At 34.1% G+C, this 27935-nt stretch overlaps 4 protein-coding genes and 1 pseudogene across 5 annotated transcripts; 1 reads left to right on the forward strand and 4 right to left on the reverse strand.

Annotated features, from left to right (window-relative positions):
* Window positions 1-2406: 2406 nt before the first annotated feature.
* On the reverse strand, window positions 2407-3899 carry LOC140960235 (uncharacterized protein At1g28695-like). Its single transcript, XM_073418430.1, has 3 exons — window positions 3712-3899; window positions 3231-3617; window positions 2407-2918 (listed from the first exon to the last, which is right to left on the reverse strand). Exons 1-3 carry the CDS (start codon window positions 3838-3840, stop codon window positions 2418-2420), a joined length of 1017 nt encoding a protein of 338 aa, XP_073274531.1. The 5' UTR covers window positions 3841-3899; the 3' UTR covers window positions 2407-2417.
* Window positions 3900-5598: 1699 nt separating this feature from the next.
* On the reverse strand, window positions 5599-8550 carry LOC140970666 (rac-like GTP-binding protein RAC2). The gene is made up of 7 exons (XM_073432490.1): window positions 7951-8550; window positions 7720-7807; window positions 7176-7285; window positions 6993-7056; window positions 6235-6299; window positions 5918-5983; window positions 5599-5828 (listed from the first exon to the last, which is right to left on the reverse strand). The coding sequence occupies exons 1-7, from the start codon at window positions 8089-8091 to the stop codon at window positions 5730-5732; spliced, it is 633 nt and encodes a 210-aa protein (XP_073288591.1). The 5' UTR covers window positions 8092-8550; the 3' UTR covers window positions 5599-5729.
* Window positions 8551-9420: 870 nt separating this feature from the next.
* LOC140970667 (cytochrome P450 714A1-like) lies at window positions 9421-11078 on the reverse strand (annotated as a pseudogene).
* Window positions 11079-12932: 1854 nt separating this feature from the next.
* On the reverse strand, window positions 12933-14644 carry LOC140960243 (large ribosomal subunit protein eL43-like). The gene is made up of 5 exons (XM_073418441.1): window positions 14533-14644; window positions 13894-13933; window positions 13454-13542; window positions 13241-13323; window positions 12933-13149 (listed from the first exon to the last, which is right to left on the reverse strand). Exons 1-5 carry the CDS (start codon window positions 14533-14535, stop codon window positions 13086-13088), a joined length of 279 nt encoding a protein of 92 aa, XP_073274542.1. The 5' UTR covers window positions 14536-14644; the 3' UTR covers window positions 12933-13085.
* A 4644-nt stretch (window positions 14645-19288) lies between these two features.
* Window positions 19289-23519, forward strand: LOC140970668 (probable serine/threonine-protein kinase PBL19). Of its 2 annotated transcripts, none has more exons than XM_073432491.1 (5): window positions 19289-19777; window positions 20058-20484; window positions 21241-21501; window positions 22157-22279; window positions 22813-23519. In XM_073432491.1, the coding sequence occupies exons 2-5, from the start codon at window positions 20134-20136 to the stop codon at window positions 23347-23349; spliced, it is 1272 nt and encodes a 423-aa protein (XP_073288592.1). In that variant the 5' UTR covers window positions 19289-19777; window positions 20058-20133; the 3' UTR covers window positions 23350-23519. The 2 variants fall into 2 exon arrangements, with proteins under 2 accessions (XP_073288592.1, XP_073288593.1); XM_073432492.1 differs by lacking the exon at window positions 19289-19777 and adding an exon at window positions 19850-19868.
* Window positions 23520-27935: the final 4416 nt, after the last annotated feature.

Consider the following 27935-nt stretch of genomic DNA (forward strand, 5'->3'; position numbering starts at 1 on the left):
CTCCAGTTGGGAGGGGTTGCGTCTCCTCCATCCTGCTCTGGTGGACTTCAACATTTTCCTCACGCTCCTGACCGACGGCCTGTTTCTCTACAAACACAGACTCTTGATTCCTTTTCATGGCCTCATCCACTGTCCGGGTGATAAATTGGCCCAACTGCTCCAGGGTCAAGTTCCCCACGTTCTCATTGGGGCGGGTTTGCTCGACCCTTGTCTTGTGAAGGGGCTGCTCGGTTCTTATCTCTTGACGAGGTTGTTCCTGTCTCGTCTCAAGACGCGGTTGTTCATGTCTTGTCTCAACATGAGACTGCTCAGGTCCCTTTTGAGGACGCGATGATGTTGAGGTAGCTCTTCTACTTCCTTTCCTGCCTACCATCTCTACGTCTCAACTCAAGTTTTCCCACAGACGACGCCAAGTGATACTCACGGGAAATTTCGGGTCCGATCCCAACGAGCGTCGCTAGTTCAGACGTGGGCTTTAAGATTACCCTAAGCCTGAAATCAAGAATAAGACCGTTAGAAGGGGGCCAGGAGGGTATCCTGACGTAGCCCCTCCGACGCTCAAGTCAGAGACTGATGATATATGGGGGGAGCAGCTAAGGGTGCTGCTGAAAACAATATAGTGAATGAAATAACCGTACGCTCAAACCTGGTATTTATAAGAGAACACCTGGGCTTGTCATGGGCCCTTCACCTGTGGGCCTTAGATATGGGCCAGATCTTGATGGGCTTGTCATGGGCCCTTCACTTGTGGGCCTTAGATATGGGCCGGATCTTGATGGGCTCATCCATGGGATATCAGGTAAAATCAAGTATATGTGAAATCAAATTAGGTACTATTTGTACTAATTTAGGTAGCACGTTTTTTATTCACAAATCTCATCATCAAAAAATATTCAATATTATCTTCAAATTATATATTTTGACATACTCAATCGAATTTGAGTATTTAAAAGGTAAAATCAAGTGTTTGTGAACTCGAATTATGTATTATTTTTATTAATTTAAGTATCACATTTTTTCTTCACGAATATCTTCATCGGTGTCACTTAATATTAACTTCAAATTATATTTTGGCATCCTCAAATAATTGGATATGAGTATTTACGGGGTAAAATCATGTATCATATACTCTAATTAGATACTTTGTGTACCAATTTAAGTATCACATTTTAACTTCACAAATGACACAATCAAAAGTCACTTAATATTACTTGAAACTTAAGTATTTTCTAACACATTTGAAGTATTCAAATAGCCAAATCAAATATTTGGAACCCGAAAATATGTATTTTATTGATCAAAATAAGTAATTTTTCTAATTCAACAATGAGTGAGAAACTGTATTTTTTCAAAAATTAGATGATATGAATAAGTCATCTTAATGCATTTTCAATGAAAATACCAATAATTATTGAATTTATTGTGATAGCTCGAAAATCCAGTATTTTCTTACTCATTTGGAGTATTCAAAGAGTAAAATCAAGCATTTATAACTCCAAAATAGGTATTTTGTTGGTCAAAATAAACACTTAATCTTATTTCATGTTGAGTGATGATCTATGTTTTTTTTTAAAAAAATAAAATGACATGAATAAGTCATCCTAATGTATTTTTCATGAAAGGACCAACAATTACTGAATTTATGGTGAATGCTCGAAAATATAATATTTTCTTATATATTTGGAGTATTCAAAGAGCGAAATCAAGTATCTGAAACCCCATAATATGTACTTGGTATGTCAAAATAAGTATTTACTTTTATTCCATGATAATTGAGAAACAATATTTTGTTAAAATTATATTTTAAATGGAGAAAAATGATATAATTTTTGTGGATAAAATAATATATTTATTTAAATAATAAAAGGGTAAAAATGTAAAGATTGCTTTATGGGTAGTTAAAACTAAATGTATAGATTTGTCAGGTACTGATTTCTAAAAAATAATCGCTAGGTACTGAATTTTAATTGAAACATTGGCAGAGGCATTTTTTTTTAAAATTTACCGTTATTATATTTCTACACAACTTGTACAATTTAATTGCTGATATTGAATAAAAATATATTCGAAATATGTCTTAAGCATAAAGTCTACGAGTGTATGCAAAAGATTATAATTTTTTAAAAAATAACTAAATTTATTAATTATACAAAAATGTGAAAAATCAAAAGTGAAAAGTTATGAAAATAAAAAGTTTATGCTTATTTACTTTAGAATTCCGAAATCCTAAATTAGCTCAATCACTATATTTCAATACCACATATACATGCAATCGCATATGCTGGTAAACAATGACTAATACTCGCACGGAATCAACAATTTTAGTTATTTCAGATGGCAACAAAAAAAGTTCGAATGTACATTATGTATTTCACAAACTACCTAATGCTAAATCCCACGTAATAATGTTCGGTCGCTCACTTCCATGAATTTACACATGAGGAATGATCCGTCCATTGAAAATTAGAACTATTATTACTATTCTCGTTGTTCTTGAACCCTTTCCAGTCTCTCAGAACGGCCTTCAAATCGACCATCTTCGCTCCGATGGTGCGACAACAATTGGCATGAACCGTAATGACCACGGTAACATCTTTGCTATCACTGCAGAATCCACTGAAGTATAATGTATCAAGAAATCTTGGCATGAGACCTAATTGATCGAGAACACCATGAAGCACTAATTGCTCCAAAACATCTTGTTCTTTCATCCCAGTCGAGTTCTTCCTCATGTCGTACCATATTTCGAACAACGATATGGTCCGGTTGTTCGATCGTACGTAGTAAAATCCTGTGTTGATGTTGTTGAGTTCCGAGGATGAATTGCCATTGAAAGAATCTGTGCTTATTTGCAAGTCCAGGGTTTCGTTCATGCTTAGTCTTGTGAGTGGATTCCTTAGCCATAGCACATCCGTGTCCTTCCATACAAACAAGAATAATTAATCAGTCTTGCTAGCGTCATTGTACTCTGATATTTTACATTTATCTCAACAATTTTGACTGGAAAAAAATTATCTATTTGACGATTTTTATCGTCGTAATGTTCGTGCAGAAAATATAAGGGGGACTACCAAATATTATATATATATATACCTCCTATCTTCACACATGTCAATTCTTTTTGTTAAGAATAGGATGCAATTGTATATATTAAAAAATCAAATTAAAATTTTGTACTAGAAAAAATTTCGAATGGCAAAATGCTATGAACTGAGAGGAAGCATGAATACCGTGAAGATGAAGTTGTAGCCTTTCTTGAGGACATTTAATAGAAAACTAGTCCTTCTCCACATCATCTCTATGAAATCCTTCGACATGTAAAGCTTCTCTGCGGAGAAATCATCGCCGCCTCCGTCCACCAGCAGCCTGTAACAGTTCAGCCGCCGGAACTCACACCTCTCATACGCTGTCTTGTCCACAGCCACCACGAGTAAATGATCCAACAGCTCTCTTGTTCCTTCTCCCTCCCATAAACTCTCCAGAAAAATATCGAACATCGACGGATACTCGTTCTCGTGAGGCTCAACGTAAGCTTTGTTAATAATGGCGATAATCAAATTCTTGTTTGGCATTGCTGCATTTTCCAGGGCTATTTGCAGATCATCTTTCAAGATTTCCTGCAATTAAAAGTTTCAAGAAAACCACATCTAGATTGATTCTCTGTAAACAGACGAATCCAAGAACAACGGGACAGTTAATTCACGTACGTACCAAATTTGTGTTTGGGAGTGATCTGTAGGCTGAGGGTTTGATACTAGAAAATAGAAGAAAAAGGGTTAATGCAAAGAATATCGAGAATAAAACTACAACATCAGCGATGGAGAATTTGGAGCAACTCATTTTTCTCTTCAAATTCTCAGTACTGTTGATTCTTCTTTTAATGGAGATGGGATTGGGGATCGAGGGATTTTATTAGAAAGACGATCGAGTTGGAGAGTCATGCAAATAACCTGAAATAATAGTCATTTATATTTATAATCAGTGAAGGAGCTAAGGAGCGCCCGAAAATTGATTTTCTTACTCTGTGCATGTTTATAATAACATGTAAGTTGGAAAATTGATTTCATTTTATTTAACTTATTAATTAAAGATTCTTTTATATTTATATAATATATAATTATGAAGATCTCATATTCGATTTATGATTTAAAGTAAGTATAAAGAGAGAAATGAATAACTAACAAAATGTCAGTTATTAATTAGTTAGAACTAATACGAGCGAGTATGATTTTTGGGTGAACCGGAAATAACCGATTAAATGGATTATTTATAATTTTTTCAATTATAGAATTTATTGAATCGAATTTATCGAAAAGCAAAATGAACGCCTGGCCCACCAAAGCACAAGTAGGATCAGTTTACTTTTGTGACAAAGTCACATGTGCTAATTTCATTTTGCCACCGTTGACATTAAACCAATTAAAATATATTTTAATTGTAAATATTAAAATATTTTTTTGGAAGACTCTTGTCTAAGAGTATGATCCCGTCGATATAATAAATTAATAACTTTCTAAAATTATAAATATAACTAGAAAACTTAGTAAAATATTATTTTATTGTTGTTATTGTTTATACTCCTAATTTTATTTGAAAACAATGAATATCACTAACTTAGTTTTATAAATATATATGTAGACTGAATTTTTTTATAAATATTAATTCAAAAAATATGACATCAAATTGGTTAAGCGCACACATTGACTTTTTTATGTAATTAAATTTATGTTTGTTGAATAAAAAATACTATATAAAATAATAAATTATTCATTTATCGATTAATTAATATATATCTATATTAATAAAATTTTGTGGTTTCAACATTATTAATTTTAAGAGGTTTTATATGTACATAAGATAAAGATCAAGATTGATATCCTTGTGGATTTATCTAAATATATCATTAATATTAACTATTAATCTTTGCACGCGTTGTATGAAAATATATATGTGATATTTTTATTTTAAATTTAATATTAAGAATGATATAGTCATTTAAAAATTGACGATAAAGATTAAAGAAAATATTTTAGTTGTTTTAAATATTTTGGAAAGTGGAGATGACCGTGATAAGCAAATACATAAATTTACTAAAATATATTTTTATTAAATGAAAATATAATACTTATATAATTTTAAAGTTGTATTGTTGATATTTTAAAAAATTCACGATGACACCAAAGTCATTTACTTTATTTTTTTCTTACTTAATAATATAGTATAAATTTAAACTAATTGCTAAGACACACACGTTGTGTGAGCATAATATTTATATATTAAAATTTTCAATTATATAGAATTAATTTAATTTTAATTAAAGGGAAATATCACGACTATATAAATATATATGACTACGTTAAGTATGGTTTGATTGGTTGGTTGAAAAATTAGAAAGAAAAATGGTTGAAAAGAGAGAATTAAGAAAAATGAAAATATCAAATACGAAAAGAGACGAACATAAAAAACTTCATAATTCCAATATATATCTGTTTTTTAATTGAAATCTGGATTATTTTTAAAGACCATTTCACTCTAAACCAAATAGAGGAGAAATTTTAAAATTTTCTTTTTACGATCAAACCCCAAACATGGAAAGACTTGTAAGAGATGAGAACAGCAGATTATGCAAAACCCAAAAATACATGATATATCACATATTTTCCCAGGAGAAAATAAACTTGGAGAGAAAAATAGGCATCATAATATCAGCATTCTTGACTGAATCCGGATCAAAAAATCCGGCATGCTTTTGAGTATTTGGTCTGTTTCCTGAGCTTCGGTGGCCGGAGAACGACCTTTATCGCTGCATCAAACACAGCCTTCACATTCTGTATTTCAGGAATCGCTCGAATTAATCAGATGAGACACTCGAAACAACTTCAAGAAAATGCATGAAAAGATCGGGAATAGAACAAACCTGCTGTGTCTTGGCACTGCACTCGATGTACGCTACTGCTCCTATTTGCTTCTTTAGTTCTTCGCCCTGAAAATTCAAAATTTAAAATCCCAGATAATCAACCTTGTTGGTATAAGTTACTAGTTCATATCAAAATTTTACTATCAAGGGAGTAATCTAAATCTTGAAATGTCTCATTAGAACGAGCTCGTTCAAGCTTAAGTTATCGATATCACAAGTACAACATATATTCAATCCCCCCAATAATCAAAAAAGTTATGATAAATTAATAAACTTTATAATGACAATTTAGTTTGAGGTAGAGTTCTCATATGTACCTGTTGGGTGGAAATAGTGAATGCTCCCGGATAGTCATTTTTGAACTGCTTGTCCTCTCTCAAATCTGGATTATCGTGAATTCCATCAATCACATTTAGTGTCAATAATCGAGAATGGAGCCGAAGAGATGTCGATAAGAATTGGAACTCGAATAAGGAAAAAAATTATAGTGCCTAGTCCTCGAGAGCTACTTATAATATTTGAGCTTAAAATACAAATGGAATTTAGAACGAACTCTCTTCATAGGCTGGATTGTGGCTTATTGCCATGTTCTAGCCTACCATTGCAATATAATTTAACAATGCATTTCAAGTTTTTTTACCTTTACAACAAGGAAAGCGCCATAGTTTGATCGTCGTGCTCCATAAACAACATACAAGATAATGATATATATGTTCTCCACCATTTCTTCTTCAATTGACTCAATCAACTAATTCATAAGACGCAAGGGTATATATATCTCGATTACCTAACTAGCACTCGTATATATTTCTATTAACATGATTCACATAGCAAATTAAAACCTGTTCACATGCATAACCTGTCCTTTGTTCCACCAATATATGTAACAAGAGATTCTCAAGAATTTCAAGATACTGATACACTCAAGTGAAGAAAATTTGAAACTGTTTTTAAGATAAGAAACATTGTGGGAATAGGATTCAAAATGCCAAACCGAAAACAAAAATCTTTGTAGAAAAGCAAGACCAAAAAACAAGCAACTAGTTTTCTTTTATGAGGAATAAAGAATCCTTACCTAGTTTTGTCCCCACGAGAACAACGGGCACTGAAGAAGCATAATGCCTTAGCTCGGGGACCCACTTCGCCAATGTAAAAAGAAGCACAAAAGCAAAAGAAGCAATGAGTATACACGGCATGAAGAAAAGTTTAGTGACCACCACTTGACTAAGCACGAATGTTCAAGGAAAAAGGTAATTACTTTCTTTGAAATGTTCTCAAAGCTTGGCCTACTTATAAGTGAGAAGGCCAGCAGGAAGACATCGGCTCCTCTGTAGCTAAGGGGCCTTAATCTGTTATAGTCTTCTTGACCTGCCATAATTCGTTTCAAATTTGAGAATCTATAAAAGAAAAGCTAATACAAACATCATTCTTGCACAACTAGCTATAGCTTTTACTCTTATCTTTATGCTGTGAACTCTAAAGCATCGTCAGCTAAACAAGGTAAGGGCAAAAAATAAAAAATATTTATATTTTGACAAAGATAATAGGATTGTATGTTCATTTATTTAACTTCAAATGGATGATAGGATCGAATTTTTGAGAAAAAGACTCATCAGAAATGATAAAATGACCATATGAACAACTCCAAGGCCTTAATTGAAACCCCAAGAAACAATTAACGAAGAGCTCTAGCTTAATTCTAGAAAGAAAATGAATTTTTGAAGTAAGCAAGAAATTTGATGGCCATATTTAAAAAATCAGCAATAAGAAAAGTAAAGACATGAAGAACGGGATAGTTTTACCAGCAGTATCCCACAGGCCAAGATTCACAGTTTGCCCATCCACAGAGACATTGGCACTGAAGTTATCAAACACAGTTGGAACATAATCCTGAATCAATCAAGAATATACAGCATTATGGCCAAAACACACACACACAAATATAGCATAACAGTGAATAAAGCTCAAAAAACAAGCTCAAAGAAAGAAACAGTAACACACACACTGTCTGAGCGTTGTGTGTATAAACTTACAGTGGGAAAGGTGTTGCTGGTGTAAGATATCAGAAGACATGTCTTTCCAACTGCACCATCACCAACTGTAACACATTTAATGAATTTGGTTGCTGTGGCATTTGAATTGACACTGCTATTCGTAATAGTGCTGGTACTCATTCTTTTAAATCAAAAACTCATGCCAGAAGAAACAGAAAAATTTCAAGAAGATCGACACTCCCAACTACTACAGGAATTTTTTCTTGAAGAAATTTTGGGGATCAAGGAAAACAGAAGGGCCTTTTGAGAATGTAGCGAGGCGAAAAATCTCTTCTTTCTCATGCATTAAAAATGAGTATTTGAAATGACACTTTGTGGGGTTTAAAGAAGAGTGGGGGGCATGAGAGGAGGGAGAAAAAGCAAGATAAAGATTTTCTTGAGAACTTCTTTTCGACAGGAAAGTTGCTTTATTTTGAGTTGTGTGAGTGGGAAAAAAGAGAGGAATGCTAATTCGCCATGATAATTTTAACTGGTTAAGAATTACCAAAAGAATGAAAGAAAAGGAAACTACTCGAGGAGAAAGTGAGCTTCCTGGTGCCTCCCAGTCGCACTTCACTGATGGGAGAATTTTTTGGGATTTGAGCTCAGTTTTGTTCTAGAATGGATCCATCCAAAATTTTTCACACTAAAAATTTTGCGAGAAAATAAATTGAATATACTATGGATATTAAATAGGAGCATATTAGTAAAAGTCTTTATAAAATATCGAAAGTGAACTATATATTTTGGACGATCGATAAAAAAACATGAACTATATAACAGAGATGAATGGAATACAAGAATGATTGTATGACAAAAAAAAACTTGACAAAATTCTTTTTTTAAGGGAAAAAAAACCGAACACTCATAAATATATTTCATTTGGGGGCAATCATCCCCTCAAAACCATTCTTCTTTTCGTTTTTTTGTATTGTGATGGTTGATATTGCACTCAGTGTACATCAATTGTAAACTAGAAACTTCGATGTTAGAAAGAAGGCAAAGTGCAATGGTTACGTGCTCATGCTTGTATCGAGTTAAGAGATATTGTATAATTTAAATGAATAATACCAGATGATGACCGATTACGTTTTAAACTACGAAAACTATATGTTATGAAAGATCATATACATAATACATATTAAATTTTTTAACATGATAATTGAATGCTACTACTTTAATATACTTCTATATTGAAATTAGTGCGTGTAAAGAATTTTGAGGAAGTCAAAGTACGAGTTGTAGTGGTATGTACAGATTTATTGTGTTGGCATTATTGTCTACTTTTAATGCAGGAAAATTACGGTTGTCTTGTTTTTCAAAATATTTTGAAATGATTTTTGAATTTGAATCTTCAGAATTCATGTGAGTTATGGATGACCAAGTAGTCACGGTTTCAGATTTGATAAACGTAAATAAATAAAAGGGAATCCTTGAGATGGTAGTGTCTCGAATAAACAAACATGAAGATCAAAGTTTCTCAACTGTGATGCTGACTCCAAATTCATGAAGTATACCCAATCTAAACACAGGCGAATGCCGGTATGTCGCGGCCAAAGAGAAGCTAAACTCGGCAAGAACGAGAGACAAAATGACCTTCGATTCCATCATTGCAAAGCTCTGTCCAAGCACGTACGAGCCCAGACTCCAAATGGCATATAAGCTTATGGAATCTTGCAGGCTACGGTGATCCCTTTGGCAAATCGATCTGGCTTGAACAGAAGAGCGTCTGATCCCCCATAAATCTTGGTGCTGGTGAAGTATAGGTATCAGAATATGAACATTTACGCCTTTTGGGACATTAATTTCGTTGAATTTGATGTCTTGCAAAGCTTCTCTCACCACAAAGGCTACCGGGGGTATAGGAGTAATGTTTCTTGAATCACCATGGTTAGCTGCAAGCGAGTAGGAAAGTAAAAAATCAGCGCTTATTGCTTATGGATCTGACACGAGATGACACGGAAAAAATGTTTCAAGGTGACACATTTTCTGGACTTTGAGTCTCTCGCCCACCATATGTCACAATGGTGCAACGAGTCTGTGCAATGGTTTCATGCTACACACGCCTAAAACTCACATATACCGACAAATGATAGAGTTCCAAAAGTTAGCTGCTAAATTTTGTACAGTCTTCATGATTCGGAGCATATATGCGTCTGGGGCATTGTTACCACATATTTCGAGCACCGCTGCACGAGCGAGAGCTTGCCACTCAGGATAAGATGCCAGTGTCATCAAGCTTCGTGATGCGGAGATAGCAGCAGTCTCGCATCAAGCAAATATATGTTCTTTCAGTTGTCAACGATAAGCTTGTCCATTTGACACATCTGTAGGTACACCATTGGCATCTCTACTTTTCTCAGCTTCGCTGAGTATCAGTCGAAGCAAAGGAGGTCTTTCTGGCTGTCGTTGAGTCATCGTGTTCTTTTACAACCTCAAGTATCATTGCGTCTATTTCATTCTCAAGTCTCCATATTCTCTTCTTGTGTTTATTGGAAAGGTATCTGTATTAAAATTCGAACAGTAAGAACATATACTGTCATTGTAATTCTTATATAGGAACACTGACTAGTATGATTTGAATTCCAACCCCTCGACTTGAGCCCGTGGATAGAATCAAAACATCCAGCTTAAATAGAAAGATCTTCAAGAAAATCTTGAAATGTGCAACATATGTTACATCATTTTTGTGTAATGGCAACACTTGAATCTTGATAAAGTATTTCTATCTAATTAAAATCATATAGAGAGAGTAATGGGAAGATCTTGATAAGTTGGCGAAAAATGATAAACTCTAAAGGACTGAGAATACATGATTACCTTTTAATATACATGAAAACCATACATAAATACAAAAGAAAGAGGGTGATCGACATTACTCATTATTGATTTTCCTCTCCTGTCATCTATTGTACTTGAAGTGAACTCAATTCAAAATTTGGTGCCTTAATCCTGGAACTCTGACAACCCCTTTCGATATGACTCTCTGAAGGGCATGAAGTGTAGAGAACCTTTTCCACTTTCGCATAGCTGCTGCCAAAGCAAGCTCTCGAAATTATATCTGCAGACAACTTACGCAAATCCTCATCTACCTTGATCTCCAGTTTTCCTACCAAATCCACAGTTTTGGTCTCCCAGCTTTTTAATACATCGAGGTTAATTCAGATTATGTTCACCATTCCATGCAAAAACCTTCGGAGTCATACTTGATGTTCCATGTCTATTACATACTACCAGACCAAGAAAGAAACGAATGGCGTTTTTAACATCTTATTATAGTAATCATATTGTGGGATTTGAAGACACGTGTCCCGAGAAACAAACAGGTTCACCACAGAATTATTTAAATACTAAGACTGTACACGAGTAATATTGGCTTATCTGAGTTCATGTAGTCACTTGTTGAATGAGAATTGAGAAGTACACTACATATACCTTAACTTCATCAAAATAGAATTCAGGTGCGATTATCTTCCTTTGGTGAGCCCATTAGGGTCCGTTCGATGTTAAGATGCCTCGACCGTGCAAAGGACCCCGATCCCTGGGAAGTAAGTAGGCTTCCCAAGGTTCCATGAGGTGCAAAGGCTTATTTCCTTGAACGTATCTGGATGTGTGACGCACAATATCTGTATATTCCCCGCGGCATACACAAACATAGGTCCTGTAATCACACTTGTGGGTCATGCATCACTCACTCCAAGTATCTATTTCTCAGCTTCAATTAAGGAATGCTAAAAATTCACGACATACAATATTCATCTCTCCACTGCACGACATGTGGGAGAGCAGTGGATGGCCATGAATGAAGCTTCTTGCCAGAATCTACTGATTTCCTAACCAGATTTTCCTGAACTGGTTTATTAATCTTCTTCATTTCAGCTATGTTTCCATATAAAAGTGAAGGTAAAGGCCCTCTGATCCCTTGTTTTTAGAGCTTCGATAGTAGCCTTGTGTGCTTCCACGAGAAGGAATCTAAAGGCCAGCCAAATATCAAGAAACACCCACACAAAATCAGTGAGAAAATCATCGGCAGCGTTGGGCCTTTGAATTTTGATTCTTCTGCTTCAAACATCATGTCTTGTTCAAGTACGAGCCGAGCGGTCGTTTCTTTTTCGAGAAGCGGTCCAGCTTCTGTCCAACTTTTCATGATCTTTCGACTCCCTGCTAACTCTTAACACTAATCCACAACTTACTAAAATTAAAGATTTTTTTTTTCCCCATAGATTAAAAATACTAAGTTCTACAATTTTATCAAGTTAAAAACTAATGTGTGATCGACTTATTAAAAACAATGTGTGCTCCATAAAAGAGAAAAGAAATCACATATTATTGGGAAATATGACATTGTTGACAAAAATGTTAAAACTATTATTAGGCTTTTGTGTTTATTTACTAAGAGATTTTTTTGCTACTTATAATTTCTCTCGGAGCCAGATGTATTTTCACCTTTACGTATCTGTTATTTGTTTCGTTTCTAAAGCCTTATTTTATATGCATTATACACACACATTAATGAGATAGTAATAATAAAGAAACCTTTTAACTTCTATTTTCGATTGAATACAGTATCATACAAAATCTTTCACCTTTGAAAAATTTTGGAGTGATCATAACACAACCCGTGAACATGTCATCTTTTCATCGATTCGTTATGGTTATCACCGTTCTGTTTGGTCATTGCACACGTGAGTATTATTTTTGCATAGAATTACATTAATTCCATAAATAAGCTCAAATATTTCACTATTTGATAGAGCAACTCGTTTGGTTCTAACTACGGCACGAATAGATGACTGCAAATCATTACAGATTAAATACGAATAGACGCACATAAAAAGAAAATAATTGATATTTACATTCCATTTTGTGTTATATAGACTCCACTTTATGTGTCAAATTTATTCACAAATGGAGTGTAAATAACAAAAAATAGATTGTAAATATCAACCCCTAAAAAGAAGTAGCTTGAAGAGCAATACAAATGAATTCAAGTGCAAAATATTAGAGCAACAGCAGAGAGCATTGAGGGTTGCTGGGAAAGCATAGCCGCAAATATGCTCAACCATGGAAGTCTAAAGTAACATTCAATTCAGCACGAAAACTTTCAATTATAACCAGAATTTAAACAAAAAAATTTAACTCTCGGTCTGCTCCCTCAACCTTCGGATGGTGCTCCTAACCGTCACGGCACTTGCAGTGCTGCAACAAAGATAAATGCGAGTTGGGTATTAAGTTTACGAGGTATACACATTGAATGCAGGCAGAAATTGCGTTGGTGCAAGGTTCTTACTTCAATGTATAAGCACCGCCGGCTTTCACCTTGCCACAGTCCTTGCAGCCCCAGATGCCAACAGCTTTCCTCTTAACAGCATACTGTAGTAGCAACATTGTAGCCAGAAACAACCGATTAAAACAAACATTATATTCAGAAACATGCACGACAGACCAAAGTGCGTTGTTCGAACTATAATTTTGGCAGATGCCATAAACATCCAACACGTACCTTGCCACAGAATTCACAGAAGTACTTGCCATGCTGGCTAACTTCCATCTTCTTAATCTGCTTTCTCAAACTAGCACCATAACGGGTACCTGAAATGTCAGAAGATACTAATCAATCACAGCCAGCGTGGCATAGAAAACAAATGTTGAGTTCAATTGCAAAATGTCCCACAGGTACACCACACAAACAGCAGTCTATAGAATCAATCACTGTGAATTGAATTAGAGCACGAAATATGAGATTCATGTAACATGTTACAAAAATTCGCTTCCCAGGAAAAAAAAGTAGCAAACTTACTTCAAAAGCATTCAAAATCAGAGATGTTTCATTAGTCTCATACCCATCAAAATAAGCTAGTCAATATTATCGATAATACTAGTAAATAAAAGGGGAAAAAAAGTCATCTTGAGAGGTCATGCAATTGGCACAGTACAACATACCATATTTTCCGACAATTCCAACCTTTTTGGTTCTCTTTGCCTGAAAAAATAAAGAACCATAATATAAAAACAAAATAGAAAACGTTGATCCGTCGAACATGCAATAAAATGTTTAAACTCAAGCAACCTCAGATAAAGCAAATGAGCTGAAATTCAACATTTCACAAGAACAATAAGCTACAAAACGTAAGGCCAATGCTTCGCATTAAAGCCTACATAGATTCAAAGGGAAATTAGCCATTATGAAATTCGCTGCCTCACATTTTTTGGCACGATTGCCCTCCAAACACTATAAAAAATTATACAGCAGACGAATAAGTTGCATGTTGCATACCGTGAACTATATCTAATATTCCAAATCTAAACGAAAACAAACACTAGTGCACTAACTTTCGATATGTATAATTAAGCTTTAATATATTTAAATACATCAAGATACACAACCAAGAATTGAACAAACCGACCAAGAAGGAATCATCGAAAAAACAAAAAATTTCAAGCAGCAGACACTGATATAGGAAAAAAAAACAATATAATTAAAACCAGCAGCATTAAAAATATAAATAAGCAAAATTTAAAACCATTAATTAGAAATTTATACGCATATCATATGGATTAGGGGTTCGTAGGAAAGACCACCATCGAAGATCGGTGACAGAGGAGACGCGAATCGAAGAAGAGAGAGACAGTTGGTATTGTAGTTATATATTGGCCGGGCCGCAGTGAAGCTGTGTGATAGCCCTAGATCGAGAGAGATTGACATTGGGCTTGTGAAATTAAGCCCATGAATAGTTGCCCAATATTCAGAAAATAGCGGGCTTCGTAATTGGTTTTGACAAATGATTTTACGATCATATTTTACAAATAAATTGGGATTATTTATGAGGCCCGTAATACAGGCCCAATCAGTGTCAAACTTTCAGCCTTTTCACTTAACAAAAGCCCGCCGACCAAGGCAAAGATTTATGGCAGACACTCTTTTAAACCATATAAGATAAGATTTCTATTCATTTTGTAGTTTATCAATACACCACTAGGTTCGTGAATTAGACAAATAATGATGAAGCTTATGTGAGTAAGGAAATACAGAGGATCCCTCTTCCCAATCATCCGGAACAAGACACGCTCTATTGGTCTTTTGAGGACAAAGGTACATATTCAGTTCGAAGCGGCCATATAAAAGAGATTGGGTTTTACGAGCCACCTGCTAATAGCTCCGAGAATGGAATGTGCAGCTGGTGGAAATGGTTGTGGTCATTAAATTTGCCTCCTAAGGTTAAGATATTTTTTGGCGGGTGTCTCACGATATAATCCCCACGGTCGTTAACCTATCGAGACACCAGATATTTTTTTGGCGGGTGTCTCACGATATAATCCCCACGGTCGTTAACCTATCGAGACACCATGTTTCGGTAGATGAGCGATGCCAACTCTGTGGTTCTGCCAGGGATACAACCCTACATTCTCTACTGTCATGTCCAGCCACACTCCATCTTTGGAAGGCTACAACTTATTATCAGGTTTTGAAGACCACCAGTTCTAGGGTGTCAACGATGGAGCTCTGCGATTTGCTAAGGCTCTCTTTTAGTAAAGCTGAATGTGAAGAATATGTAATGCAAATGTGGGCAACGTGGAAGGAGCGCCAAAAAAAACTACATGAAGGAAAAGGATATCACATTGTTAGCAAGATCTCGGGCCACATGCAATATTTACAAGATTATAGACACTCCTTATGTCAAAAGAATGTCCCACAAGTGGCCACTGCCAAGTCAAAACCAGATGAAGTTTGGAAGTTACCTGTACCAGGTTCTTGGCGTCTAGATGTGGATGTATGCTATGATGAGATGCGTGGGTCCTTTGGCACGGGAGGCATCATCAGGGGAAGTGATGGTTTGGGGATTATTGCTTTTGGTAAGAGTATACCCAAACCTCAATCAGTGATGGACGTACGGGGAGCTATTGGCCATTCGGGATGACTTGAAAGTTGCAAAGGAACGACAGTGTTTTCCCTTACAAATTGCTTCAGATTCTCTTTTGGCGGTGCAACCAGTCACCAACCCAAGCGAAAATCTGAGCCATACTGGTATCCTGATAACTGAGATTTTGAAGCTAAGGGAGGGAAATGAGATAACCAAAATCGGCCATGTTCGTCGTTCGGCTAATATGGTTATGCATTATATTGCTAAATTTTCTTCTTTATCCCCTCTTCCTACAAATTGGGAGGGTGTGACTTTCCCTTTTTGGTTGACATCCTTTGTACTTGAAGACTTACATCAATAAAAAATTCCAAGGATTATATCAAAAAAAAAAAGAAAAATAATGATGAATAACATAAATATAATAAATCAATATAATTGGACAAGATACTTGTACATGACTAATCTTTTGTATAATTTGAATCAATTATCGGACAAAATAAAGATGAGTAATCAAATGTCTTATTGTTTGCGCCAAGTGGTGTTAGACACATTCTAGATATAGAATTTAGTAAGGAATTAGTGGTCGATTAATTTTTTTTTTCCCCCAAGATCCCCAATTTGCATGTATTTTTCCGTCTATAAAATAATTAATTTTTTTCCCCAAGATCCCCAATTTGCATGTATTTTTCCGTCTATATAATAATAATAATAATAATAATAAGCCCTTTTTCAATTATAATAAACGGAAAAAGAAAACATCACATGATCCTACACTTTTTGAATAAAGACTTGGAGAAATGGGGGGAAATGGTCACAAATTACGGGGTTATAGATGTAATGATCCATTTTAGTTTGGTAAAATGTTATTTCATTATTAATTATGCAATAAAAAAATTTACAATTACATATCAGACAAAATACGGTCCAAATCCAACATATATTAGATTAGAAAATTAATGAAAGAATTAGAAAAAGAGATATGTAATTGAAAACTTAGAAAAAAATTGTTAAGAATAACGTATTAGATATTGGTTTAAGGGATGAAATGTGGAAAAATAATTAGTTTAAATAATTTCTACCTATGTAGTCGATCTCGTAATTAATGAAAATGTATTATGATAATGAAAACGACATCTGAAAATTATATAAATAACAATAAAGTTAATGCGTATAAATATTAATTGACGTGTCTGACATTGTCTTTGGTAGCTATTCGAAGAATTGAAAAAAACAATATCGAAAAATGGACTTTTCGAGTTATGTCATAGTCTTCGTCTCCCATTTACTTACCTATAATTTCATATATTTAACTTTATTCATTAATAATTTAATTGTCTGTATTCAAAGAAAGACCTGTCCAAATTTTAAAATATTAGGTCTTTCCGAAAATGTTAGGTATCGTGATTTAGTTTTAAAAAGGTTAATTAATTTATTATTTTTTTAAAGATGCCGCAATTTTGATATTCATCTGCTTTTAGCATTTGCTTTTAATTTATCAAAAATATAATTTTGAGACAATAAACTCCTTGAAATAGGAGACTCGTCGTTGTCAACAATCATGTAATATTATATTATATTAATAAGTTTGAAGTAAGTAGAATTACTAAACTTGATGTCATAGTGATTTTTTTAAAAAAAATAACTATTACAACAATATGTTTTTAAAATTATAAAAATATTCTATTTTAATTTCAAAACAAATATTATAAAAATATATTTTAGTAAATTTATGTACTATCATATCTATTTTTTAATATTTATTTTTAAATATTTATATCATTCTTGATTTTAAAACTATTATGAGAAACAGCAAATAAAAAAAATCACATACATACACGAAACGAGTGCCAATGACTGTTGGTATCAATAAATTTTTGGTAGTCAATTTCTATTATCCCTACGTATTGTCTATTGTTTAAAACAAAAACGAATGACATTAATCTCGTTGTGCACATTTAAAAATTTACAAAAACTCACGATTTGTTGGAAATTTGAATCAAATTTAGAGTTTGAATAAAAATTATGTCTCATGAATGTAAGAGTGTCTTTTGGCTCTCCACATTCTTCAGTTAGTTGTGGCTCATTATTGTGAAAGTGGCTTTTGACTTTTCACATTCTTTAGTTAATTGAAGACTTTTGGATCTTCATATTCTTGAGTTGATGGGAAGATTAATTGAGTTAATTAATTTTGCATGACTCTTGATGATCATTTTGGAGCTTATAATTAACAGTGTTCATTTCCTCATTTCAAATGCATAAAAAATGGTTTTTACTTTTTACAAACGCTCAAGATCTCTTTCAAACATTCTCTTGCATTTCATATTGTTAGCTTTCTATTTGGCCTCCGTTAAATTTCGGTGATCAAGTGAAGGTACGTTTTCCGTTCGTCGATGTAGTTACTTCGTGCTAAGTTGCTGCAAGGTTTTGCAGTTGTATCATGGGAAACAGTTGTCCGTCGAGATCCTCGAAACATCGTCGGAGGGGACAAATCTGTTTTAAGGAGACTGTATTTAGTACAGAACTCGTTTGATTTACTGTTTTATTGTTGTTATTTTATACACGATATTCATACTTTCAATAGTAAGCTCATTTTTGTATGCTGTTTTTGATTGTCGACTACCGAGACCTCAACAAGACGTGCTCAAAGGATGAATTCCCTCTGTCGAACATGAATATACTTACTCATCGACAGTGGTTTGAAAACTTTTCATTTATAGATTGATATATTGAGTATATTTAGTTAAAGATGACTCCTGAATATGCTGCTCTGTCTGTATCTTTACGAGATTACTTTGGTTCCCTACTACTATATTTTTGTTATTAGCAATTTGGCTAACACGATTCAAACTCATTATCAAGAAATTTGTCCCTTAGATTCTTTAATTTTTGCATACATTTTTCTTAAATTAAACTTTAAAACATGACATTCTTCTCCATCTCGATGCCCATTTCATCTCTTCATTTCCCCCCTCTTAAGACAACAAAATATTCTAGATATCTTCATGCGTACGACGTAGAACTTTCATTCGAAATTTCAAAATTGGCTATTTTTTTAAATTTTAATCGATGAAATGACAGTCCAACACGTCAACTCAAATCCCATTTCAATATATCTCGTGAACGACAGGTAATATACTACCAACTCATTGTCCAATCATCTTTAAGCAATTAATTTTTTTTTAAAAATATTATCAAATAATATATCGAAATGTTTTCTACTCTGCTTTCCGAGAGACTAGTCTCTTGTGATATAATATTACATATTTTTATTTGTAAAATTATTGTGTATGTTATAATAAAAAATAGTTTTTTTAATAATGACTCGAATAAAATATTTTTTTTCACAAAATTGATATTTGACATCGTCTCAAATGAGTTTGTGTGTTGGATCAATCACTGCATATTACATAAATGGAAAAAAAATAGCTTATTAGTTAATGCGAGTTTTGCGAATCACAGGAAACAAAGGGAACTCATTGCCCAAAATATTTAGGCCAGTAACCAACCTTATTCAGTGAAGCAAGAAAAAGGGAAAGAGGAAAGTTTGTTAAAAGAGAGATTATTTTTAATCTCGCTTTGACCGCGTAGGAAGTTGGAATTTTTGTAAAAGAGTCCAAAGGGTTGAACAAATCCTGGAAGAATAGAGATACAGATAGTCACCATCCATTCATCTATATATACATATGACACACACAAAAGCATTTACTGATCGTATTATTTTTACCTCACCTAACGTCGGTGTGCATTAAATTCTCAGTTATTGATGATTAACGGATAGAGTTCCCCATTACACACACGAACACACACACACGCGAGCATCATTGAAAGTTCTCTCTCTTGAAGATTTCATCTGGGCTATCTCGTTTATATCCGTTTTCTTGATGTTTTCCAGCCGGGGTAATGTTGGCTCTTCATGAAATTGAAAGTTCGCATTCAAATATGTGATGCCTTTTGTTTTTAAAATGGTAATAACTTTCTTCTTTGGCCTTTGCCCTAATTTTCTGTTTGTTTTTAAAAAAAGAAGCAGAATCTGAACTGATCATGCTATGCTTTTGGGTTGGTGATATTAATTGTCTTTCGTATTTTCTTTAAATTTTAATGTACTTTTGTGAGAGGGAAATTTTAATATACTTGCTACTCTTTAATTTTTCTTGAATCCCCTGACTGATTCTTTTGTGTGCGCGTGTTAGGATTTCCTTGAATTTCGATTTTTATTTTTCTTTTGTTTACTTTGATTTTTTGCAGGTTTCAATGGCAGTCCAGTGTTCAAAACTGAATCTTGAAAAGCCCCTTTCAATTTAAAGGAAAAAAGCAGAAGATAATGAAGTGTTTCTATCCTTTCAAGGAGAAAACAAGAAGCAGGAGACAAAACTCAGCCCCAGTTCTGAAAAATCCGAACAATTCTGACATCTCACAAACTGAGAGGGTAACAAAATCGTCGTGCTCAGCCCCTTCACCTCGAAGCATACCTGAATTATATGAAGAAAAAGCTCGTAATTTAAGGGTTTTTAAGTTTTCTGAGCTAAAGCAGGCTACTAATAATTTTAACAGATTACTTAAGATAGGTGAAGGTGGTTTTGGATGTGTGTATAAGGCAAGCATCAAGCCTGCTGACGGAAATGGCGACCCTTTCGTGGTCGCCATTAAAAAACTCAATAAAGATGGCTATCAGGTATGCTTCTTGATCTCATGTGTGGTTTGCCAGCGGTTGCTGAGATCAAATTAAAGTCTCTGTTTGTTCGATAATGCTTCAAGATTATTGCTTTGATTTTTGTTGGATTAGAGAACTTTATTCTCTTTCTTTTTCTGCTAGCCATTTGCAGACCCTTTTTGTGATCGAACCAGATTATGTTTTGTGAAGTGGTTTGGTTTCGGATGATTTCTTTAATTTGAAAAGTTTATTTTCTTGTTTTGGTTTATGTGATTATTCAGTCCTCCATGCATCAAACAATTCAATGTGGATTGATTTACAAAAATGGCTATTGCAAACTAAACATGAGAGTTACATTAATGCATGGAAGGACAGTGGCAAGCATAGGAATTTCAGACAAGTGTGCGGCTTAGTGAGCTTTGAACGGATCAAAACTTGCAGTTTCGTAAAAATTAAACATGAAAAATTAATTTTTTTCATTTCGGTCCGCCTTTGGGCCTCAAACACTTGGAGTTACAGAATTTATTACATAACTACCGTAAGTCCTCAAAAGAATTAAAAAACCTGAGTCCTCAAAAAGATAAAAATAAAATTATCAAAATATGTGGTGTAAATTTATGTGGGACCGTGAATCCATCGTTGATGTTCAATATCTTGTTCAGAAATTCATCCTAAAAATTGTGTTGCCGCCAACTTCCAGTTGATGAACTGTTTTGTGAGTCAGCTGTTATGTATTATATCGAAAAATGAATTATTTCAGTGCCTCGAACTGTTCAGGGTCATAAACAATGGGTAGCAGAAGTGCAGTTCCTTGGTGTTGTAGATCACCCAAATCTTGTAAAACTTATCGGTTACTGTGCTGTGGATGGAGAAAGAGGTATTCAAAGGCTACTTGTATACGAATACATGCCAAACAAGAGCCTGGAAGATCATCTATTTAGCCTGGCTTATCCATCCCTTTCTTGGGATCAAAGAATGCAAATTGTTCTTGGTGCAGCTCAGGGATTGGTTTATTTGCACGAAGAATTAGAAATCCAGGTTTTAACATCACAGACTTGGCCATTGTTATGTTTTTACTGTTCTTTTTGGTAGTGGTGGACCGTTTTCCCCCCTAAATGTCTTGCTGACAGTGTTTGCCCTGTGGAACTTTTTTCTCGATAACCAATTGGCTTTACTTTTGTCACTATGGGCCCGAACAGGTGACAAAGTATATTGAGCACATTTGTTTTAAGATAGTCAAGATTGGCATTCGATTGGAGTTAATATGGAGTTTTCTTTGTTGCCATAATTTGATTTTTCAAGGCAATTGGCTCAGTGCCTCGGTCAAAACTCTGCTCAAGCTCAAATGCAAGTGCTTGACAAGAGATACTCAAGGGCAATTGGTTTATCTATTATATTTTATTTTTAATGTAATCGTCCTGTCATAATGTCAACAATTTTACAAAGACCTAAGGCATGTTTTTAGCCTTTTCAAACTTTTTTGAGAAGTTATGCTGCTTGATGTATGAGTTGTTGAATTGTGAGTCAGCATCCAAGTATAACAGTACTTGCACCAGACACAACTTGTTACCACCCTACCCTGATGAATGAAATGCATCAAATTCCAGCGAACTGTTATCTCGATTTTATGAGCTCTACTTAAATAATTTGACCAGTTCCCATGTAAATTATTTTTATTTATCCCAATGGTTAGGTTATTTATCGAGATTTCAAGGCATCAAATGTGCTATTGGATGGAGATTTCCATCCAAAACTTTCGGATTTCGGGCTTGCCAGGGAGGGTCCAACTGCTGGTCGGACTCATGTTTCAACTGCGGTATGTTCACTGATCTGGTAAAATGGCATTTACACTTTTTATGCGAAGTGTGAAAAACTTCTCATATTGTCTCTTGTTAATATGATTTGGAGCAAGCCCTTCTCTTTAAAGACACTATAGGTGAATCCCGCAGAGACAAGCAAGGGCAGTCGCCCCCTTAAAAAGGATAGATTCTTAAATTTTGAGTGTACCATCTTGAAAATATTAAACTTTTGCCCTCCGAATACATCTTTAATCACCCAAACTCAACAAAATTGTGACGTCTTTTACCTTGTTCTTGGTCAGGTTGTAAGAGATTGTGAATGATTTTATTGTCCTATTCATGTACTTTTAGGCTATCTCATTTCTTTTAAGTGAAAGTAGAAGCGAAGTTGGCTCTAGTCAAGCCCGTCTGCATGCAGTCTCATTTGCATGGACCCGATGGCACGGGACGTGAGTCACATGACATGCTGTTCCTGTAAAACAAACATTAATATAATTGTATGCAACATAATACATTCATCAACTATCTTTAGAACCTAAACTCTGTGTAGGTCGTTGGAACGCATGGATATGCTGCCCCGGACTACATACAAACCGGCCATCTTACCACCAAGAGCGATGTCTGGAGTTTTGGCGTCGTATTGTACGAGATCCTAACAGGCAGACGGTCTCTAGAAAGGGGACGCCCCAAATCCGAGCAAAAACTGTTGGACTGGGTCAAACAGCATCCAGCAGATAGTCGAAAATTTAGCATGATAATGGACCCAAGACTTGAAAACCAATACTCCCTAACCGCAGCTCGTTCCGTTGCAAAGTTAGCCGATATTTGTCTGGTGAAAAACGCCAAGGACAGGCCGAAGATGAGTGAGGTGGTGGAAAATGTAAAGAAAATACTGCAGATTTCGGTGGAAGAAAGTCCTCCTACCCAGTATTTAGAAAGCGAAACGATGGAAGAAAAGCCCGAAATAGTCATGGGGGCGGCGGAATCCGCTAAGCGGAGACTTGCCCATTTGGCTAATTTGAGTGAATATGTCGGAGGAGGAGGTGGTGGGAGATTTATGATGATGCAGCGGAGTAAAATGGGGTAGATACGGAGTTTTCTTGGTTTATTGTAGTAGTTGTATAAAAGGGCCATCACTTTTTGTGAAGATTTGAGTTTTCAGAACTTTGCTTGTGCAGCTATTTCTGTAGCTGTTTGTTTGCGTGTAAACAATTAAAGCAAAGTTGATCATTTTAAAAGTAGAATTAATTTCATTTCCCTTATTAAAACACCTATTTTATTTTATATATATATATATATATGTTAAATATGAAAGTCTCTTTCTGATGATTTCTAGATATTTTATTCCTCGGAGATGTTCATATTACGGGCCCCTCCTTTTCTGGACTCGGGCTGATCGTGGGGACAACTTGTCTCGTTTTGAAAGTGAGTCGAAGCCCAATAAGGCTGTTCTGGTTCCGGTTGGCTGCCTTCAATAAATTTATTGTACAAGCGCCAATGGTTTTTATTAAAGCTGTTGATCCATTTATATGTTGTATGTGTTCAAGTGTCGATATATAAATTCAAAATATATAATAATAATAACAATATTAATATTAATTTGTTGAAGATATTCATTCATAAAGTAAAAGACTATTTGGAGTGATAAAATAACAGTCGCTAGGAGTTCGAAAAGTTTGGGCCGTCATCACCTTTCTAGAAGCTTTTCAATACCCAGTTATTTTAATATTAATATTCCCATTTTTAAATAGTGCCATATCTCTTACTTTGAGATTCATACTATATAATTAAATAATATAACATATAGTAGAATTCGAGATTTAAATTTTTTTTATAAATGTTTAAATGCTCACCACATGAAAATTAGTTGTAAATTAATAAATTTGACATGGAACATTTAAACGAGTATGTACAATGTTGAATATTGGGAACCGATTTTTAATTAGTACGAGCTGAATTATAGACAAACGATGGTGATTTCTCCGTGAAAAACTTAAAACTGGTCAAGGACCATTTATTTCGTTTCACATGTTTTCGTAACATAAATAATATATATACATAACCAGCATGTACTACTTTTTGTCACAGAATTAACTGTATCGACTAACGGTAGATGAAATCCTACCTATGTGGACACTACTCCACTTCATTTCAACGATAAGATCTTGCTACACATATAATTTCAAAAAAAAAATGGATATTATATATGCATAGGTAAATCTTAGTCATCCATCTGATCATAAAACAATCCCCACATGGATAGGATGAAATAAATATTCGACTAACACAATAACATGTAAAGAAGCAAGTTAATTATATAACTCGCATTGAACATATATGTGAGACGAACTCGCCCAATAAAACATTGATTGGATGCCATCTACCCAACCCGTACACTGATAGCAAAATTTCTTCAAATATTGATTTTTAAAAGATTGATTTTATGCTATTTTTTTTATAAAGAAGAAGTTTTATCATATGCTTTAGATTATGTGTGAGGAAAACAAACAAATATACTGAACTCTGAGAAGAAATTATAACCAACCCCATCACATATACTATTTCTTCTAGTTACAAAAAGAAAGAGGTCAAGAAAAACAAACCTAAAAAGATCAAAACTTTTTTATGGATTCAACTATCCTACGCCACTGATCAGACCCAAGATCTCAAATCTCAAGAACCCTTAACGGTTTCTATGAAGCAGGGCCCGATCATTATCCCTCTTATCCTTCTATTTTCCTACGTAAACTCGCTTACGATTTCTACGGACTTAGGAGACAGCAACAGTGTTTGACTGTACAGATTCTTTTTCAGATTCCGTGTTCTGTCTCACAGTATTTGATGATCTCTTAGAAGAAGAGAGCTTAAATCTTTTTTCACTGGCTTCGTCTGTCTCGATCTGTTCCTGCCTGCATTCTTGGCTGCAAAACGGTGTGTTCCCTCTGTAGCATATCGCAAAATTAATCAATTCAAAGTTCAAACCCAACAAAACCAAATATCCTTTATTAATGGGGAAAAAACTGTATTGATCAAGTAAAGATTGCGATTATCATCATGACAATCTACCTGAACAAAGATTTGGGTAACTGACCTGTACATGTAGATGTCACTTTTCTGGCTGAGTGGTTTGCGGCAAAGGAAGCAAGAATCTAGAAAATGGGGCTGGCGGTGTGTATCTTCATATCTCGGGTAATATGAAGCCCCTGGCCTCATCTTTTGCGTGTATAGCGGCGGCGATGGCGGGTTGCTTTGTTGAAACCGCAGAGGAGAGGAACTAGTGATTGTGGGAGGAAGTTCTAAGAGAGTTGGAGGTGGCTCTTTTATAGGAGGCTTGGGCTGTTGGGGTTAGGGGTGTTCATCAGTAGGTTCGGTTCGGTTTTCGGTTTTAAAAATATAAAATCCGATATCCGAATAATTTTTTTTCGATTCGGTTCGATTTTCTACTAAAACGGTTCGATTATTTCGATCGATTAATTCGGTTTTGGTATAATTATTTAAAATAATAATATAAATATATTATAAAATATAATATCTTAACTTTCTACATGTTTTCTTAGTAAAATATTTAAATATAAAGTTTAAATCAATTAACCAAACAATAATCAACTAAAAATTGTTCAAAATAGTTTTTCATTAACTAGATATCATATCAAAATATATAATATAAATAAAAATATAAAAAAAATTATTAATTTAATGAAATTTCGGTTTTTTCGATTCTGACATATATAATCCGAAATCGAACCAAATAAACTTCGGTTTTAACATTTATATCCGAATTACAAAATTCGGCTTTCGGTTCGGTTTGATGTTCGATTTTTTCGATTTGGATTTTCGGTTTTTCGGTTTTATCCGAAGTTTGAACACCTCTAGTTGGGGGATGGGAATAAATTTAAAAATCGATTATGTGAAGGAATATATATATTGGTTTAACAAAGCATCTAATACTTATTCAAGTATTTTAATCATCGTGTTAATGAAATAAACTTTCTCCGCTTAAATTTATATATATATTTTGTTTACAAGAGAGGTGGACATTTTAACTTAAATTTATATATATATTTTGTTTACAAGAGAGGGGGACATTTTCAAAAAGCGTATTCTCATTTTGTCTTTTTCAATGATTACATCTATGTCGGTTGGAGAGGTCCGGATAGTTTTGTAACCTCGTTGATACTTTAGTGCTTCCGAAACCAAATAATAAACTGTCCTGTTCTGTTTCCTACAGATACGATTGATCTTGACTTCTCAATTTCTATTCAAAAGATTCATATAAGTAGAGATCAAATTAAACACATACATCATGTGTAGATTACAAGAAATTTAATTTCTAATGAAAAAGCACAGGCAGATTTCCAAGATCCAACGGATGGAATATACTAGACTACTAGTAAGGTAGACCACTTTCGTTCTATGTATTAGGTTTTATACGATTGTTTATCAATCGTATTTAATTTTGTGAACAAAGTTGAAGACTTACATCATATTTTGGATGTATGAATTTGGAACATTATTAAGTAAAACTTTATTTTATTTTATATAATGTTCTTTCAAATGTAACTAAAGTGATCAACCAGTTAACGACTTATAAAAAATGTTTATAAATCATGGTAATTTGTTATTGTAGATCGTTTTAAAAAAAAAAAGTCATTTTAAGAAGCAAAATTCACTTTGTGGACACGAGTAGATTATAATTTAGGAAATAGAGCTATAAATAAATACCTTTGGGCAAAACAATAAATTTGTGAGAATTCAATGACCAGATTTGCAAGAAATGAAGGTGAGTATTATTTAGTTCTAAAAAAGAGAAAAAGAAAACAAAGTGCAAAGGGGAAAAAGTGAAATCGACACCATAATCAATCGTGACACACCCAACCTAAACCCATTATTGCATTGGACTTCCCCACATATTTTTTGTCCTTTTCTATAAGAAATTTAACTCCATTTGTTTAATTTTTTGGTACTTTTTTAGTACCACATTTCCACATGAAGTGTACCACATTTTCACATGAAGTGTACCACAATTTATATAACATAGTACCACAATTTTGTGTATAGAGAGTGAACCCAAAGAAATGTTTTGATTGGGGATTTTTCACCAACTTCTTTTTTAATTTTCGCTTTGAACTAAAAGAAAACATTTTATATTATTGTGTTGAAAAATAACTATGACACTCGTGAAATCATCGATCAAATTAATCATTTCTCTACAAAAAAAAAAATCATGAATAGTTTATTCGATTCTTGAATCAATTTTCAAATACCATACTCTGTCTATCTCATAAATTTAAGCTTATTTGAGTTTTTATATATATCAGAAATTCAATACACAAAAACTTGTTAGAAAAAAATTTGTCTTAAATTTATGCGCATATATATATATATATTTTTTTACCAATGAATGTTAGATTTGTTTAGTGCCACGCGTAACAAGGTGATCGGTTGTAGTGAAAGTATTCTCAAAATATCTTATTTAATAAGATATGTTGATGAAATAATTGGGGCCTAGTACTCATCATAAAAGCAACAGAACCATGCAAAAGCGGGACCTAGTCGTGGACAAAAACGAGCGCAGATTTCAAAGCCATTGTCTCCTCCTTGCCCGTTGCCCACGGTCAGCTCGTGATATTCCAACAAATACACACTATTACGTGAAAAAAAAAAAAAAAAAAA

This window comes from Primulina huaijiensis, chromosome 2 (assembly GCF_012295235.1).
Source record: "Primulina huaijiensis isolate GDHJ02 chromosome 2, ASM1229523v2, whole genome shotgun sequence".
Classification (NCBI taxonomy): domain Eukaryota; kingdom Viridiplantae; phylum Streptophyta; class Magnoliopsida; order Lamiales; family Gesneriaceae; genus Primulina; species Primulina huaijiensis.